The 14,573-nt window shown below is 52.0% G+C and overlaps 2 protein-coding genes across 2 annotated transcripts; one reads left to right on the top strand and one right to left on the bottom strand.

Moving 5' to 3' along the window:
- Positions 1-2,200: 2,200 nt before the first annotated feature.
- BZA05DRAFT_418487 (uncharacterized protein) lies at positions 2,201-2,991 on the bottom strand (the record flags this gene model as incomplete). Its single annotated transcript, XM_051485527.1, has 4 exons — positions 2,201-2,377; positions 2,499-2,686; positions 2,743-2,869; positions 2,929-2,991. The coding sequence occupies 4 exons, from the start codon at positions 2,989-2,991 to the stop codon at positions 2,201-2,203; spliced, it is 555 nt and encodes a 184-aa protein (XP_051339667.1).
- A 9,189-nt stretch (positions 2,992-12,180) lies between these two features.
- BZA05DRAFT_37944 (uncharacterized protein) lies at positions 12,181-14,360 on the top strand. The gene is made up of 2 exons (XM_051481885.1): positions 12,181-12,780; positions 13,059-14,360. Exons 1-2 carry the CDS (start codon positions 12,547-12,549, stop codon positions 14,250-14,252), a joined length of 1,428 nt encoding a protein of 475 aa, XP_051339666.1. The 5' UTR covers positions 12,181-12,546; the 3' UTR covers positions 14,253-14,360.
- Positions 14,361-14,573: the final 213 nt, after the last annotated feature.

Below are 14,573 nucleotides of genomic sequence, written 5' to 3'. Positions count from 1 at the left end.
CGGCCCTCAGGACGAAGTGGAGCTTGTGAGGTACTCCACGGGGCGAGTACATATATGCAACGTTGCAGAGCACCAGGTGATAGCTGCTCTGCCGAAACAACATGCGGTGTCGAGGACACCAGCCATTCGTCGCAAGGGAGCGGGTGTGCCGGTTCACAGGTCAGAAGATACTCGGAATGGCTCGGCCGTGTGAAGGAGGTTCCAGGCTCTTTCGCATGGCCCAGTGAAAATACCGTACCGCACAGCGCATGCAACGTCCACCGTCTACCGACCATCCGCTAGCCACCGTAGGTCCGTAGCAGTACTAGGTAGGTATACCGATAGCTACATGGCGACAAATGCACCCATTTGCCCGAATCACGTCGCTGGTTCCACTGCCCACATGCATATGTATGTACCTGTGATCCTCGGAATTCTCCTGCAAACCGTCTGTTCGCAAATCCGGGTCGAGAACGGCAATATGGCTGAAACGTGAAGAAACTCCTGCAGATTCTAGAAAGCGTCAATCGTCGGTTAGTGCGCACTGCGTGCAACTACTGGCTGGTTGGCACTCCACCATACAGCTAGATTACGACAGCATACGGTACCTATCAGATAATTGAGGATATGTACCCACCGGAAGTATGGTAAGCAATGCATAAACAACCACTCGAGCCATCGAAAGAGAGAACGTCATTTTGTTGTCGCATACGGCCCAGGTAGTCACTTGAGCAGCCAGAGCAAGTCGATTCGTTCTTCATACGATAGTAAAAAAACGGGAGTTAATTGAAACTGAATGGCTACTGGTATCACGTATCGGCGCATCGACCAGTCATTACCGACCTTAGTACATCGCCTCTAAAAGGGGGCTCAGGGCTGTAGTTGATTGGACCAGATACTCCCCGCCCATATAGCAGCCAAATGGTCGGTCGGACAGAGCAGCCGTGCGGTCATCGCACCTTTCTTCTGCCTGGATATGCATGATTCTATTTGAGCCGTGTAGAACCTCGTTTTTTTTTTAAAAAAATCGTAGCCTTGTAGGTACCCTGCGTAGACCGGAGAGCCTGCCGAGCGACAACAAGCGATTCGCGAGGTTCACATGACATCACCCGCGGTGCGAACTCAAAGAAGGCTCCAAGCCTAGACGGCCCATTCAAACCACCTACAATGAAGGCCGGGATAATGACGTCAATCGAAGCCTCAGGCTCAATCGCCCGGCTAGGCCGATTAAGTCCTCACCACCACTACCACCACCACCGGAGCAGTATTTTCACGTACTTACACACGTAGCCAGCCCGCTCCTCCAAACCCATCCCATTCGCTCAAGCCCACACTTCTTCCAGACCCGCCTTGCAGGTCAAACGCCTACTCTCCTCAGCCTGCCACCCGTCTTAAGTGCATCATACACGCCCGCCTTTCCCGCAAGGCAGGCACCGCGAGGCTCCAACCCGGTCCCAACTCCCAAGCCGCGCATCCGCACTCCCGTCTACGCAGTGCCCTATAGTATAGCATAGTAGCTCCACTAAGCCTGGACCACCCGAGGCTGTGCCTTTCCGGCGACTTCAAACTTGCACGTCATTACGGAGCAGAATTCACCCCCGGTGATATGGGGGGGGCAAACTTTGAATAGTTGGCTCTATTTCCTTTCTTTTCTGCTGTGTTTCCGGTACTCTATCTGGCACCATACTTTACCCATGAAGTACTCGACGGTATGTACTGGTATCATGGTATCAATGCTTGGCTGGATCTTGCGCACAACGAATGTCAGATTTTTTTTGATTGAGTGTGGGGATGAAGTATGGGGATTATTATCCCTCTATTCCAGGGATGTTGGCATTCACTTGCTACAGCCTACAGCGGTGTTCAGCGATGATGGCCCTTCCTAGGTGGTTGTTGGGGGATTAGGCGCGACTACATAGTACCTAGCATGCGGGATCACTCGATGGTCACCGCGGTTGCATCGATGTTCAAACTTTCATTCCATAGGATATGCAGCCAAACATAACAGGTGGCAATAACAAAAAACAAAACGCGGATTCGAAAAACCTAGAATAGAAGGGTTAGCGATTGATACCATGTCGGTTGAGTGTTTATGCAACCTACATACTACCTAGATTGGACCGAGACTGCAAACTAACTACTGTCTGGGCCCCGATTCGCCAGCTATGGGCTGTGCGGCAACATATCGCAGCTTCTCCTCCGTAGGGCTTGGCTTCTCAAGCTACTGCTGGGGCTGGGGTTGGGGTTGGGGGTGGGGGTAGAACCGGAGCATATCGAGGAGGCGGTTAATGATGACGATCAGATCTCCCCGGCGGCGGTAGTCGTAGGGGGGCGACTGGTACACCAAGCCGTGGTCGACGGCCATGAAGCAGAACCTCCATCCGTCCGTCATTAATCCCTGAGCGAATCCGGACCCGTCCCGATCCATGAGCAAGATACTCAGCAGCGGAGCGCAGCCGCGGCGATGGAACCTTTCCGTATCCGGCTCGATGACGGCGATGAAGACCGGCCGTCCTCACCTCCCAGTCCGCCGTACCGATGAGCCGGATGTTCCCGACGTCGGCGGTGATCTTGCGGCTGCGGGTCGCGGTCGCCAGCGAATCCGCGTGCGTGCGGTTGTACGCATTAGTCACGGCGTAAAGCAGCGCTTCGCAGCTGCGATGGCGCGGCCACAGCTCCGCCAAGTCGCACAGGAAGTCCCAGGAATCTGCGGTGGTTGTCAGTGACACTGCGGCGGCAGCGCTGGGAAACAGTAATACATACGGTGTCCCATCGGTAGCCTACAGGCCTGTTCGGTGGTGTGATTCCACAGGAAGGGCGAACAATATTTGGTCAGGCCGAGAGAGAAAATGTCGGCGAGCTGCTCGATGTCCATCTTTCCGGCGCGGACCTTCACAAAACTTAGTATCGGCGAGAGTTGGGGGATCGCGAGGGCGCGGAAGGACTTACGGTTTGGACGTCTGACCGCTGATTTGCGGTGGGAGTGGGGATGTTGCGGACGGAAGTACTCATTTCGAAAGATCGGAGGAGAAATATAAAATGGAAAAGAGGAGTTAGGGGAAAGGAAGTCGGAAAGTCTGGAAGTCTGGAAGTGTGGAAGTGGGAAGAGAGGCAGGGAGGAAAGAGGGGGACGAGTTCTGCCGCTTTATACAAGTATTGAACTTCGATTGAGACACCCTTTAGCAGCTTCAATAAGGCTACGAGTAGTACGATATTCGAGCTTGAGTTTCATTAAACCTTGGGATCTCCACTTTATACAAGTATTAAGCTTACATTGAGTCTCGCCGTTCAGCAAACCTAATACGGCTATAACTAAATGTGTAGTCGCCATGATACTCGATCTTGAGTTTCGTTGAACGGCTAGATCACCGCTTCCGTCCGAACTCAATCACCGAATCAGCTGAAGCCTGGAGCGGCCGAGAGATATGGTCCAATGCACCATAGAAAGACTAGAAAAGCTACTCCTGGAGAGAAAAAAACATGTCCGTCGAGTGCTAAGGTATGAATACACACACGTAACTGGTTCGGGTTGTTGTTGGAGTGCGAAGTGATGAATCATGAGTGATTGCCGCTGCCATCACTCGAATGGCGCTTCATGGACGATTCCGAATCGTTCGATAGATACTTCGAGCTCCGAAACTTTGGAGTGATTCCGGGTTCTCAGGCTCCGTCACCACCGGAGGAAGAACCGTTGATCCAAAGCAACACGCCTGCCAGGCGCATGAGTCTGCCTACCGCTCAACCGGCCTTTGGGTTTGGATTACGGAGCGCAGGCGAGTGTACATGCTCTAGCTTTAGGAAGCAAATAAGAGTTTAGGACTAGGTTTATCGTAGGGAAGCGGGGAAGATAGGATTGAGCATGTATATACTGTGCCAAAAAAGGGTTGAAATTGACACTGGATTTACACCATGTCTATACGGAATATTTTTTTTCCAGGCATTTAGACTAAACCTCGTATTAATCCGGTGCATATGCAAATTATAATTTGTTCAGGTTCGGTATCTATTTTCGATACCACTTGCAAGAAACTCTTTATTTTTATGATTGTGGGGTCTACACGGGGTCCATGACGGATTTCAACAAATTTATATCTAGATCATTACCGGATCAACACCGAAGAAACACCGAGATCATGAAACTCAAATTTTTGATTTAATCCGGTGTCAGCCTGGTGTTGCTACCGTACTTCAATAAATCCGTGTTGAAGAAATCACAAAAGGTATACCGTGTTGATCCCATGTCTTCTATCATGCAGCATTATTACAAACGAGTGTCAGAAAATAATACTGGATGCTTCCGGTACCAATCCGTAATCTACTCGTTTTAGTGGGTACATAAGTAAATCAGAATTCGAAAAAATGAGTGTTAATACAGGTCCCAGTTGCAAGGTCTACACTAGTATACAGATGGACTTTATATTTGAATTGATGTCCTATTTTAATTTCTATTTGCTACAGGATCTGGCTCGACCCCAAATTCATGGAATTCCTGGAAATCCACTCCCCATCGTTACTACGCACTTAGCTATCTTCGAACATTTGTGGCATCTACAGTAGACGTTAGCATGTCCAGTAGCATGAGTAGTAGTAGGGGGAAGATGGCATCGGCAGTGGGTCCAAAAGGGCGAGGAGCAGTACTTACTAGTAGGGAGAGACAATATTCACACCGTTATATTAGCGGCCGGTCCAGCAGGGCAAGGAGCCGTAGGTGGAGAGATAGAGTATCCGCGGCGGTTTGTGATGAGCGACTGAGGAGCTGTCCCTAAGAAAAGGAAGTGTTACCGCCCCAAAACGGTCCAGGAGGGAGAGGAGCAGCAGGAGGAGACAATATCCGCGGTGGTGCCGGCAGGGCGAGGAGCAGTACTTACTAGTGAGAGACAGCATTCACACGGCAGCCAGTGCTGTATCCGCAGGGGGTTGTGGCGGGGCTATAGATGAGAGAAGGAGGAGATATCAGCGAGAGGAGGAGGAGCTGTCAGCGAGAGTAGGTAGAGATATCTGTTAAAAGAGGAAGTGTTGGAGGGACTGTTGGTGAGAACAGGAGGAGATATCAGCGAGAAGAAAGGAACTGTCAGCGAGAGGAAAAGAAACTGTCAGCGAGAGAAGGAGGAGCTATGCGGCGTAGAGCTGGCGCCGCTAAACGTTAAGGTCGAGCGCAGAAGGGGAGTCATGGGAGTGATGCATCGTGACTGCGAATATGCGAGAAGAGGAAGTGATGGAGGGTTTGTGTTGGCGGGAGGAAGCGGATGTGGTTAGTAGGGAACATCAAAATTTGAGGGTCCTGCGCCTCGTCTGCTCTCTTAGTCGTGGAAGCAGTAGGAGGAGACGTTATCCGCGGTGGTGCCGGTAGGGAGAGTAGTAGTAGGGAAGGAGTACTCACAAGAGAAGGTGGTAGGGTTGAGCGTCTATCTGGATGATGCTGGTGATGGGATGAAAGAAAAGAAGAAGAGGAAGAAGAAGAAGGAGAAGAAGAGAGGAGGGGGGGCGGGGGGACAGAGGCCGACGGCTATGACAGCAAACGGCACCGCTCAACTACGCATCGCTGGTGCTGGCTACCAACGCTGGACCCCCCACCGCTGGTGACAGCGTGGAATCCACGGCAACGGTGGTGTAGGAGTATCCGCGGAAACAATGGTGTAGTAGTATCCGTGGCGGCGATGGTCTTGTCCGGGAGATGCCCCTCTTGTTGCCATGTAGGCAGCACGGGAGTAGCTCCAAAGACGTACCGGAGACCCCCCCTTTCGCTGCCATGGAGTGGCTATGGAGACCCCCTACTAGCTGCTGTGGTATCGCCCTGGAGATCCCCCTCTTGCCTACCGTATTAGTGTTTGGTACCATAGCTGCTCGGGATTAATGTGGTGTCTCTGCCGCTATTTCTTTCGTATTCTTATTCATGTTCATGCAAAGGGGCGATGATCAACTGCGGAATAAGTACAAATCCGTGTTCCTTGGGTGTTGGCTAAGGATTCACGCAAATCGGTTTTGAAGCAGGATACCGGTTGTCAAAAACACGAAGTTCACGCTAGAAACACGAGGTTTACACCGGATTTGCTCAAACACCGCAGTCTGTAATTTTAAGCATTTGAGTTTGCACGAGTGGTTGGTAGATCACCCTACTGACATGGTGTCGGGTCTGATACTTCATTAATACCGTGTCAATTTCTACTATTTTTTGGCACAGTACCTAGATGTAGCTGGAAATAGATTATGCTTTCAGCCTTTTAGGTGTATTTCACTAGCCACGCAATGTTAATCGTGATATCCTCTGGTGGTTCGAGGGCCTCATTCGTGCATTGGAAGTCTATATCTGTCTGCCTTAGCGATTCTGCCCGGGCAAGTCCGACGATCAAACGGCAGGCTGAGGAATACCGAAGAATGGATGGGCTCGATCGGATTCGAAGCCCGCACCAAGCCGTGGCCGGCGTCCACCACGTGTGTACATATTGCGGTCACGTCCATACCAAAACTTCCGGACGAATGGAAGCAGAGCTTAGTACTCAGTGGTGCATATGGATGCGAACGCAAATCCAATCAATGGATGAAGCCGCTGCACACTGGGGGCAGTGTAGAGGACAAGACGGCGATGCGATGATCATGGGATACCACCACTCGGGACGCAGCGGATAGAGAGAGAGGAATAGGAACCGACGAGTGAAACGTTGATCCCCACGTAGGCATGCATACATGTTTAGGACTTAGCAGTGCGTTACGGTATGTACTCAGATGTCGAAGTCGAATCGAAATATCTACTATGTTTAAGAGATTTTCAATAATAGAACGGGAAGAGTGAAATACGAGCCTTGGCCGAGTCACTCCATTCAACGGTGGCCACAGAGAAAGAGGAGGTGGAAACATATGCAGCCCAGAACTGTAGCGACGGACATGCCGCCGTTAGTACGTAAATATGTAGATCGATGGATCGCCGCGTAGGAATATCTAGATTCTAGATAGTGTCAGTCCTAGGATGGACTCCGCTGGCACTCCACTCGGGTTCATCGTGAGCACGCAATCGGATTCGCCCGATAGAGTTACATGACGTGAATAGCTCTTCGTGGTGGTTTTTTTTCCATAGAGCTGGATATGCAAGAATAGATACTAACTAGAGTACTGAGACGTTGAGGTCGAGTGGCACTGTCACTGTCACTGTGTGGGTCCGTAGAATGCAGAACAGCCTTGATCCCTTCGGCGGTGGCCGTGGAAGAAGAGGAGGAGGTCTGAAAGAAACAAATGTAGGTTAAAACCTAAAATGCTGGATGTTGTTCGGTCCTGCCGCCGTGGAGAATATGCATATATCTACTCCCGGACACACTAACTAGTGAGCGACACAGCGTTGGCCGTTGGGGCGCTGATCAGCCCCATATTTACTGGCGGATCCGGTCACTTTTGAAGTGACCGAGTACTCTATGCACATAGGAATAGAATATCTAACGCTGGTATGACACCAAGACAGATGTTCCAGCCAACAAACAAACCGACCCCTCCAGCGGCCAGAGCGATGCACCACCACCACCACCATCATCATCACCATCGTCGTCGTCACTGCGACACTCGAGCCCCGTGATTCGTCCGACCTTTCCCGCCAGCCAAGTAGGTAGTGTTTCCTGACGTTGCGCGGCGAACGCGACCGACCACTGCGTTACCAATTTCCGTGACCCAACCCCACCCAACCCATCTTCCGTTCCATTGGGAGAGGAAACATTGGCGCCGCCCGCCCGCCCGCAGCCAAGCTTTATGGGAGGCGGAGCAGTTGCCGCGGCGCGCATTCCAAGCGCGCCCAGACTCGAGTGCGCCTGAAATAGGGTGTCCGGATCCGATGGGCATTGGGCCTGGGGAGCTAGTATATATAGCAGAATCTAGGTCCCCGCTCGGCGCCGAACGAATTGTTTCTTGGGTCTGAAATTCAGAGTCCAGTTATCTGGAATTTTGGAATATTCGGGATGGCCATTTTGGCGATGCTGGTCAGTGGTGGCTGCCAAGTCCGCAGTCCGCAGTTGCGCACCGATTTGGCTCCGTGATGGATTGTGGCCGGTCGTGACGGATTGTGGCTTGTGAAACACGTATGTACATGGTGTATAGTAGAGTACGGTACCTACTGACCATGGCATACCTTGCGTTCCCACATCCCAGTGAGCACAGAGCAGCCAAAGACTTGGATGGCTATATGCTTCCATATGGAGCAAAATTTCCGCTTATGTACGATAACCAGCCGGTGGGAAGGCGGCAAGGAAGCTACTATGTATGTACTAGTTATATACTCTACGGTGACTGCGGGTGTCGAGGGTGTCGAGGCTTCACCGGGTTTCGGGCGTTGGTGATGAAAATCTCCAGTTGCCGACTGACCGACTGACCGGTGAGCTTCGGGGTGAGCAACTGGTGCTGGATAGAGTGCTTACTAGTAGGTGGGTGCATCTATATGCAGGGGCACTTATGGGGCGGGCGGAGCGGTCTCACGGCAGCCGGTGGGCATGTATGTATCGAATATTGAGTATCGAGTCAGGAGAACCGTACCGGAGTCCGGAAATCCACATCCGTCCGTCCGTCCTCCTGCTGCCCATTCGGATACACCCCCAATTCAGGCCGTGACGGTATTGTAGGCTCGGTGCCATTACATGTGTATGTTTAGTACATACCTGCACCGGAGGGAGAAGGAGACCTTGTTGAGACCTTGTATTTGGGAGGAGAGACCTTGTTGGGACCTGGTGGGACCTACCCATTCGTTATGGAGGGTAGACATGATGCGGTCGTTTGAACGTTGAAATGCTTTCTGTTGTGGCTTTTCTGTTGTTCGTCTTGTCGGTCCGTCTCTTGTTCAAAACAACAGACATCATCATCATCATCATCATCATCATCATCATCATAGACCTCCTTTTCAATTGATCCGTTTTATTTGACCACATCCGTTCTTAGGTCCCTCATGAGACGCTCGATAAGAACCATCGGAGAACGTCCGCTCGTTCGTTCGGTCGGTCGTTTTTGACGGGGGATCAACAGTGGCGCTCAAGAATCGAATGTTGACGACAATTTATTGTAACCATAGGGGCATGACAGCAAATACCGGTAGGTAAGTACAGTGGTTAAGCAGAGGCCTTCGGAGTTGATATCGAATCGTGTCGACTACCCTAGGGTACAAGCAATGCGTCAAATACGCATTGCAGGAGAATGGGGTTTTTAATGGGTTTTTCGATGCGTTTTGCAGTGCGTCTACAATGCGTTTACAATGTGTCTGCAATGCGTCTGCAGTGCGTCTGCAATGCGTTTTGAAATGCTTTTTGCAATGCGTTTTGCAATGCGTTGGGTTGTAAAACACGTTTGTGTAGGTAATTTGCAATGTTATCAAATGCGTTCTTTTATGTAATTTGCAGTGCTATCAAATGCGTTATACACATGATTCCGTGGTACTATTCGCCTTGTTCTCCCATGCCTTCCTACAGTTGCCTCGCTGCACACCGTACTCTCGCCGCCGCTGATAGCAGACTCTCCCCGCCATGGATACCACACTCCACCCGTCTCGGCGGATAGCACATTTTCGTCGCCAGTGCCGTAGCCATCCTCGGCGCTATTCTTGCTGTCCTATGCCGGCTGCCAGCCAAGTTGGTGAGCAGGAGCTGTCTGTGAGTGGAGCTATCAGCGAGAGGAAACGAATGTGGTAGTAGTGGGCATCAACTTTGGTGGGCATTGGGGGGTCGGCCAAATGAGGAGGGAGGGACTTGGGCTGTCACCCACGGGTTTTCTTCTTCTTTCTTGATCATCATCTATCGAATAGACGGTTAACCTCCCAACTCCGCTCTCTCCTCTGTGTGTGCTCCCATCCTCGCCACGCCGGTCGACCTGGAGAAGATTGGCACAGTGTTGATGTGAGTGTATGTATTGACGGTGATGTAAAGACAGCGCACGATACAGAAGTAAAAGAGAGAGTGTATAAAAGGACACGTTGTGATAACGAGTTTAACTTCTTGGTGACGAGGCCACAAACCTAGGTGACGAGGCCAGAAAACTAGGTGACGAGGCCACAAACTTAACCACGATGGCCTACCGCCGCCGGTGCTTCACCAAAAGAGCCTCACCGGTGGTGGATGTGGTGATGATGATGGTGATGAGAGAGAGCGCAGAGCACGGCGGCAGTATACCTAGACAGGAGTACTCCAACATCACCGTGATGCGCATCGCGAAGGCCAATCATCGCACTGTCGACATGAACTTCCACAGATCGTCGAGGTCGGGTTTTTATTGGTTTACTCAGTCATTCCTACTCGGTGACTGGAGTCATTCCTGATTATTAACTAGAGTCATTCATTCATTGACTAGAGTCATTCCCTGTGTGTGGGTTGATTGACTCTTCCAATGCTTCCTGGATGACACTTGTACGTAACAAAGACTAATACAACAACTTTCCTTCTCAAAGCTACTCCCCGTCTACCTTTAAAGTTTAGAGAGTAAAACTTGGCAGAATTCACGCATTTTTTGACAATAGCGCAATTTTCACGGTGTGTATCTGTCACTAAAGCTTTGTAACGTATTTTACGACATTTCGGATGCGATAAACGCGTGATCAACGCATTGCTTGTACCCTAGGGTTAGAGTACCTGCCAGTAACCAGTGATCAGAAATTGGAATGTGTGGCTGACCGCATAGATAGGTACGAGGTAGATATAACTATAGTATCATACCTATCGGTCAGTGGCTGGTAGATTTCATGGTTCTCGAATCTCCACTCGCCTTTCGACTTCAAGGTGACAACTGGGTAACCAAGAGCTCGAATCTGGATGGGATCAACAACTGCTTGGTTACTATACCTAGTTAGCAGGGATTTCACAGGACCCAAGACAGCGGGCGGGCGCGACTGACTGACCGAGGGCCCGTCCATGGAAAACCAAGGCCGGCCGAACGTCTTGTCGGCAAGAACCACCACTCAAATCCGACCGATTAGGCTGATTGCAACTGATTGCCTGCCCCCTATTGTGGAGAGGCAGATAAGACGGGATAGAACAGCACAGGAGTCACAGGACAGGACAGCGCAAGGAGCCTGCAGGTGCCAGGGCGTCTCGTCTCGGTGGGCTTCTGGCGCCACCAACCCAAGCACATGTGTGAGTACTCTACTCGAGGTCGGCATAGAGTTTTCGAACCGTCTTAGCGCGAAGGATTTCCGAGACGTGCAAATCTTTGCGTGAACGGCAAATTCTGGATGAGAAACTGCTTAAATATTTGGGCACTCCCTAGGGAAAGGCCTCAGGATAAGGCCAAGGAATTAGCTGCATGTTTGAAAACTTCACGCCCAGCTGCCACCACGAGCACTTACATACCAAGTGAACCCCACTCCACTCTACTCATAGGTCCAAAGGATGGCCGTTAGACATGGGCGGCACGACGCTAACCCACTCCCACTCTGCTCTCCTCTCCCGGATGGAGTAAATCTGACGTGCGAGGCGTCGCAGCAGCACGCAGCCGGGACGCTGATTATTGCACGGCGCCGCAAACGACAGCTGACAACTTTTCCGAGTAGCGACGATACCGATACTACTAGTCAGCAGAACATAGTGAGGAGGCTGCGGAGGAGGCTGTTGTTGCCGCGTTGGTCTGGGCCCAGATGCCTGACTTATTGCTCAAGATACAGCCTTGTTTCGATAGGGACTCGGGAGATCGCGTGCTCGTACACGGTGGTGCTTCTGTTCGCTTCCACGGCGGTCGGCCTAGGGCCAGCCATGTCATGCCATACCAGGCTCCAGCCAGCCATAACCATCTCGCAAGCGCAATCTCACGATGCTTTTTCAAGGGCTCGAGGCACACACAAAAATGCAAGTTTGCAACAAGAGGAAGCTCCGTGTTGTTCATCTTGACACAAGCGCCTTGGCGCCTTGGCAGGCGCGATGGCTTGACCGACTTCACACGGAAACCAGGCCCTTCCACTGTCCAGCGGCCCTTATTGGCCCGCAGCTGTGCTGCTGTCCGTACCTGAACACCTGAACGGAAGGGTGTCATGCGAGAGATTTCCCGGCGAGGAACGTAACTGGACTCTTAGCGACGCCCAGCGAATTGCTTTCCGCCACCTACCGATCGTTGCTCGCGAGGTAGGTACTAGTTGGAGTAGAGTAACCAACTATACAGACACATCAGTCCAGAAAGGGGAACTCTGCACATGGGGTCTCTCCCCCCTCGGCAGCACCTAGGGGAAGGAATTCTTCTCCAGCAGCGTGATATCCACTAGCTACACTTTAGCTGCCGTCTCGATCGGCCCAGCAGCAGGGTTGGTGGTGGTGGTGCTGGTGGCCGAGCCAGCTGACGGAATCGTGAGTCGGCTACTCTGGTTGTTTATATTGAAGACCGCTCCCCCCACCACTTGCTCTGTGTCGCCCCACTCCAATCGAAGGTTTGCAGCAGCGCCTGACGGACAGCCCAAGTTCTTCTCCTTCTCCTTCTCCTTCCCGTGGACGATTCGACTTTTCCTGACCGTGTACTTTCGGCCATCTCGAAGATCAATCGACCACCCACTACCCCTCTGTTCGGGGCTCACTCTCATTCGTTCCTGTATCGTTCGCTCGTTCGTTCGTCCGTCAGTCCTTTTCGTACATAATGGGTGTCCACGATTTCAACAAAAAGCAGCGCTCGTGCATGAGCGGCCTCATGTCGGCGAAACGGCGTCGTTCCTTCATCTTCGCCGGCGCTTTCATAGTCTTTCTTCTCTTGATCCATGTATCCTCGTCCTCATCTCCCTCCGCCTCCTTGTTGAGGGGGTACGGATATGGGAAGATTCAGGTCTTCAAGCAGGCTCCGTCCATGGAGACTTCCAGGTTGACGCTCGACAACGTAAGTACATATCAGCTTCCTTCCCCCGACAGTTCAACCCCGTCTGCACCCCCCCATACCCCCCATCAAATCGGTAGTCTGATCCGGAGACGATTGTTTTTTCTATCCATAGCGGCTATTTGACCATATTCTGGCCGAGTTGCTGGCGTGGTAACATGCGTACCACTGGACGTTGTGGTGGTGGCGGTGGTGGCGGCGGCGGTGGGAACACAGAACTTTTGTACCATCTGTGGTCCAACAATGACTGACGGTTTCTTTTCTTTCGTTTCCTGTCATAGTTATTATCCCCGGACCATAAGATTGTCCGCATCATCAACGAGACTTCAAAGGATTTTGAGCCCGATTATGTCTACCATAGGCGGCTGGGCCGTGGATACGAAGGTCAAGCCGACGTCTACACGTGCCAACGCACAAAGAAGACGGTAATCATCAAGACCTTCTTCTCCACAACTTGCATGCAGCTGGCACCACGGAGAGTGTCGGATCGTCTGTACTATGAACACAACATCACCGACACTAAATGGCCCTGCGACATCAATGCGACCCTGCGCCGCTACAACAACGACTCCAGTTCCCTCACCGGCGAGGATCTCACAACTCACGCCATAGATGCATTCTACGTTCCCAGCAACAGCACCGACAAGTCCCGTCCGCTCCTCTGGAAGATGGTGTTGCCGCTCTACGGCGGTGCCCTCGACTCCCCGACCGAGGCCCTCTCATACCTCAACATGTCCACCACGGCCATCGACTTCCTGTACCGGCCGCGATACCGCACCGTCTTCGAGGGTCTGGCACGCATGCACACGACGCAGGACCCACTGCTCAACAACACGGGCTTCTGCCACGACGACATCAAGATCGACAACCTCTTCCTGCGCAACGGCCTGCACGAGATCATCCTCGGCGATCTCGGCCAGACCCGCACGCTCGACGACAAGTTCCACAACGGCTGGGTTGACTGCCGACTCGTCGATGCCCACCGTGCGTGGAAGACGTACCTCGTCCTCATTCGCGATGCGTCCATGCGCGGCCGCGGGCCGAGCGAGTTCGACGCCCAGTTCGTCACCCGCACCACCGAGTGGGCGGCCGCGTACTGGCGCTGGCTCGAGAAGGAGCGCACCGTGCCGCAGCACATGATCGACGCCCAGGCTGACGCGGAGTGGAATGAGGCGACGACGAAGGGCTTCTGGGACACGGCACCGCAAGGCACTACCATCGATTTCCCCGTGTTCGAGAACGGCGTCATCATGCGAGTGCCGATGAGCCGCGACGAAGCGTTCCAGCATCTGGAAATCATGAGGGTCGAGTTCGAGGCCTTCAAGAAGGCGAAGAACGACCAGACCGCTGGAGACTGGGCGCCGTGGTGGTACTGGAACAGGCCGATCGTGTTTGGTAACGGACAGATCGAGCAGGAGCTGAAGGTCATCAACGGCGCCAAGTTGGTGGGCTTGGGTGGTAACGGCTACAACTGATCATGATGCTCACTCTTTTCTTCTCTTTTCTTTTTTCTCACGATGCATTTTTCGCTGGAGGCCTTTCTTTCCACCTTTCTGCTAGGGAGTGGATCGCTACATACGGTACTGGTACGTACCATACATCATGTAGCACGTAATCTTGTGCAAAGAGTTTTTTTCCTCTTACCTTTTATGTTTTTTATCGGCGTTTCTGGTTTTTTCTTCTTCTTTTCTTCAGATACAACTTTTTGCTCTGCTCTTTGGGAATGGATACGGGGTTTTGGTTTTGGCTTTGTTTGGAATCACGGGCTCTACATACTTTGTACTTGTATAGGTAGT

The sequence above is a fragment of the Tricharina praecox genome (genome assembly GCF_024521635.1).
Source record: "Tricharina praecox strain CBS 144465 chromosome Unknown BZA05scaffold_11, whole genome shotgun sequence".
NCBI lineage: Eukaryota > Fungi > Ascomycota > Pezizomycetes > Pezizales > Pyronemataceae > Tricharina > Tricharina praecox.
This window is presented reverse-complemented; position numbering and strand designations above follow the sequence as displayed.

Coding starts and splice junctions, on each gene's coding strand:
- BZA05DRAFT_37944 (XM_051481885.1), top strand. CDS start 12,547: ATGGGTGTCCACGATTTCAACAAAAAGCAGCGCTCGTGCATGAGCGGC. Junction 12,781..13,058: donor CCAGGTTGACGCTCGACAAC/GTAAGTACATAT, acceptor TTCCTGTCATAG/TTATTATCCCCGGACCATAA.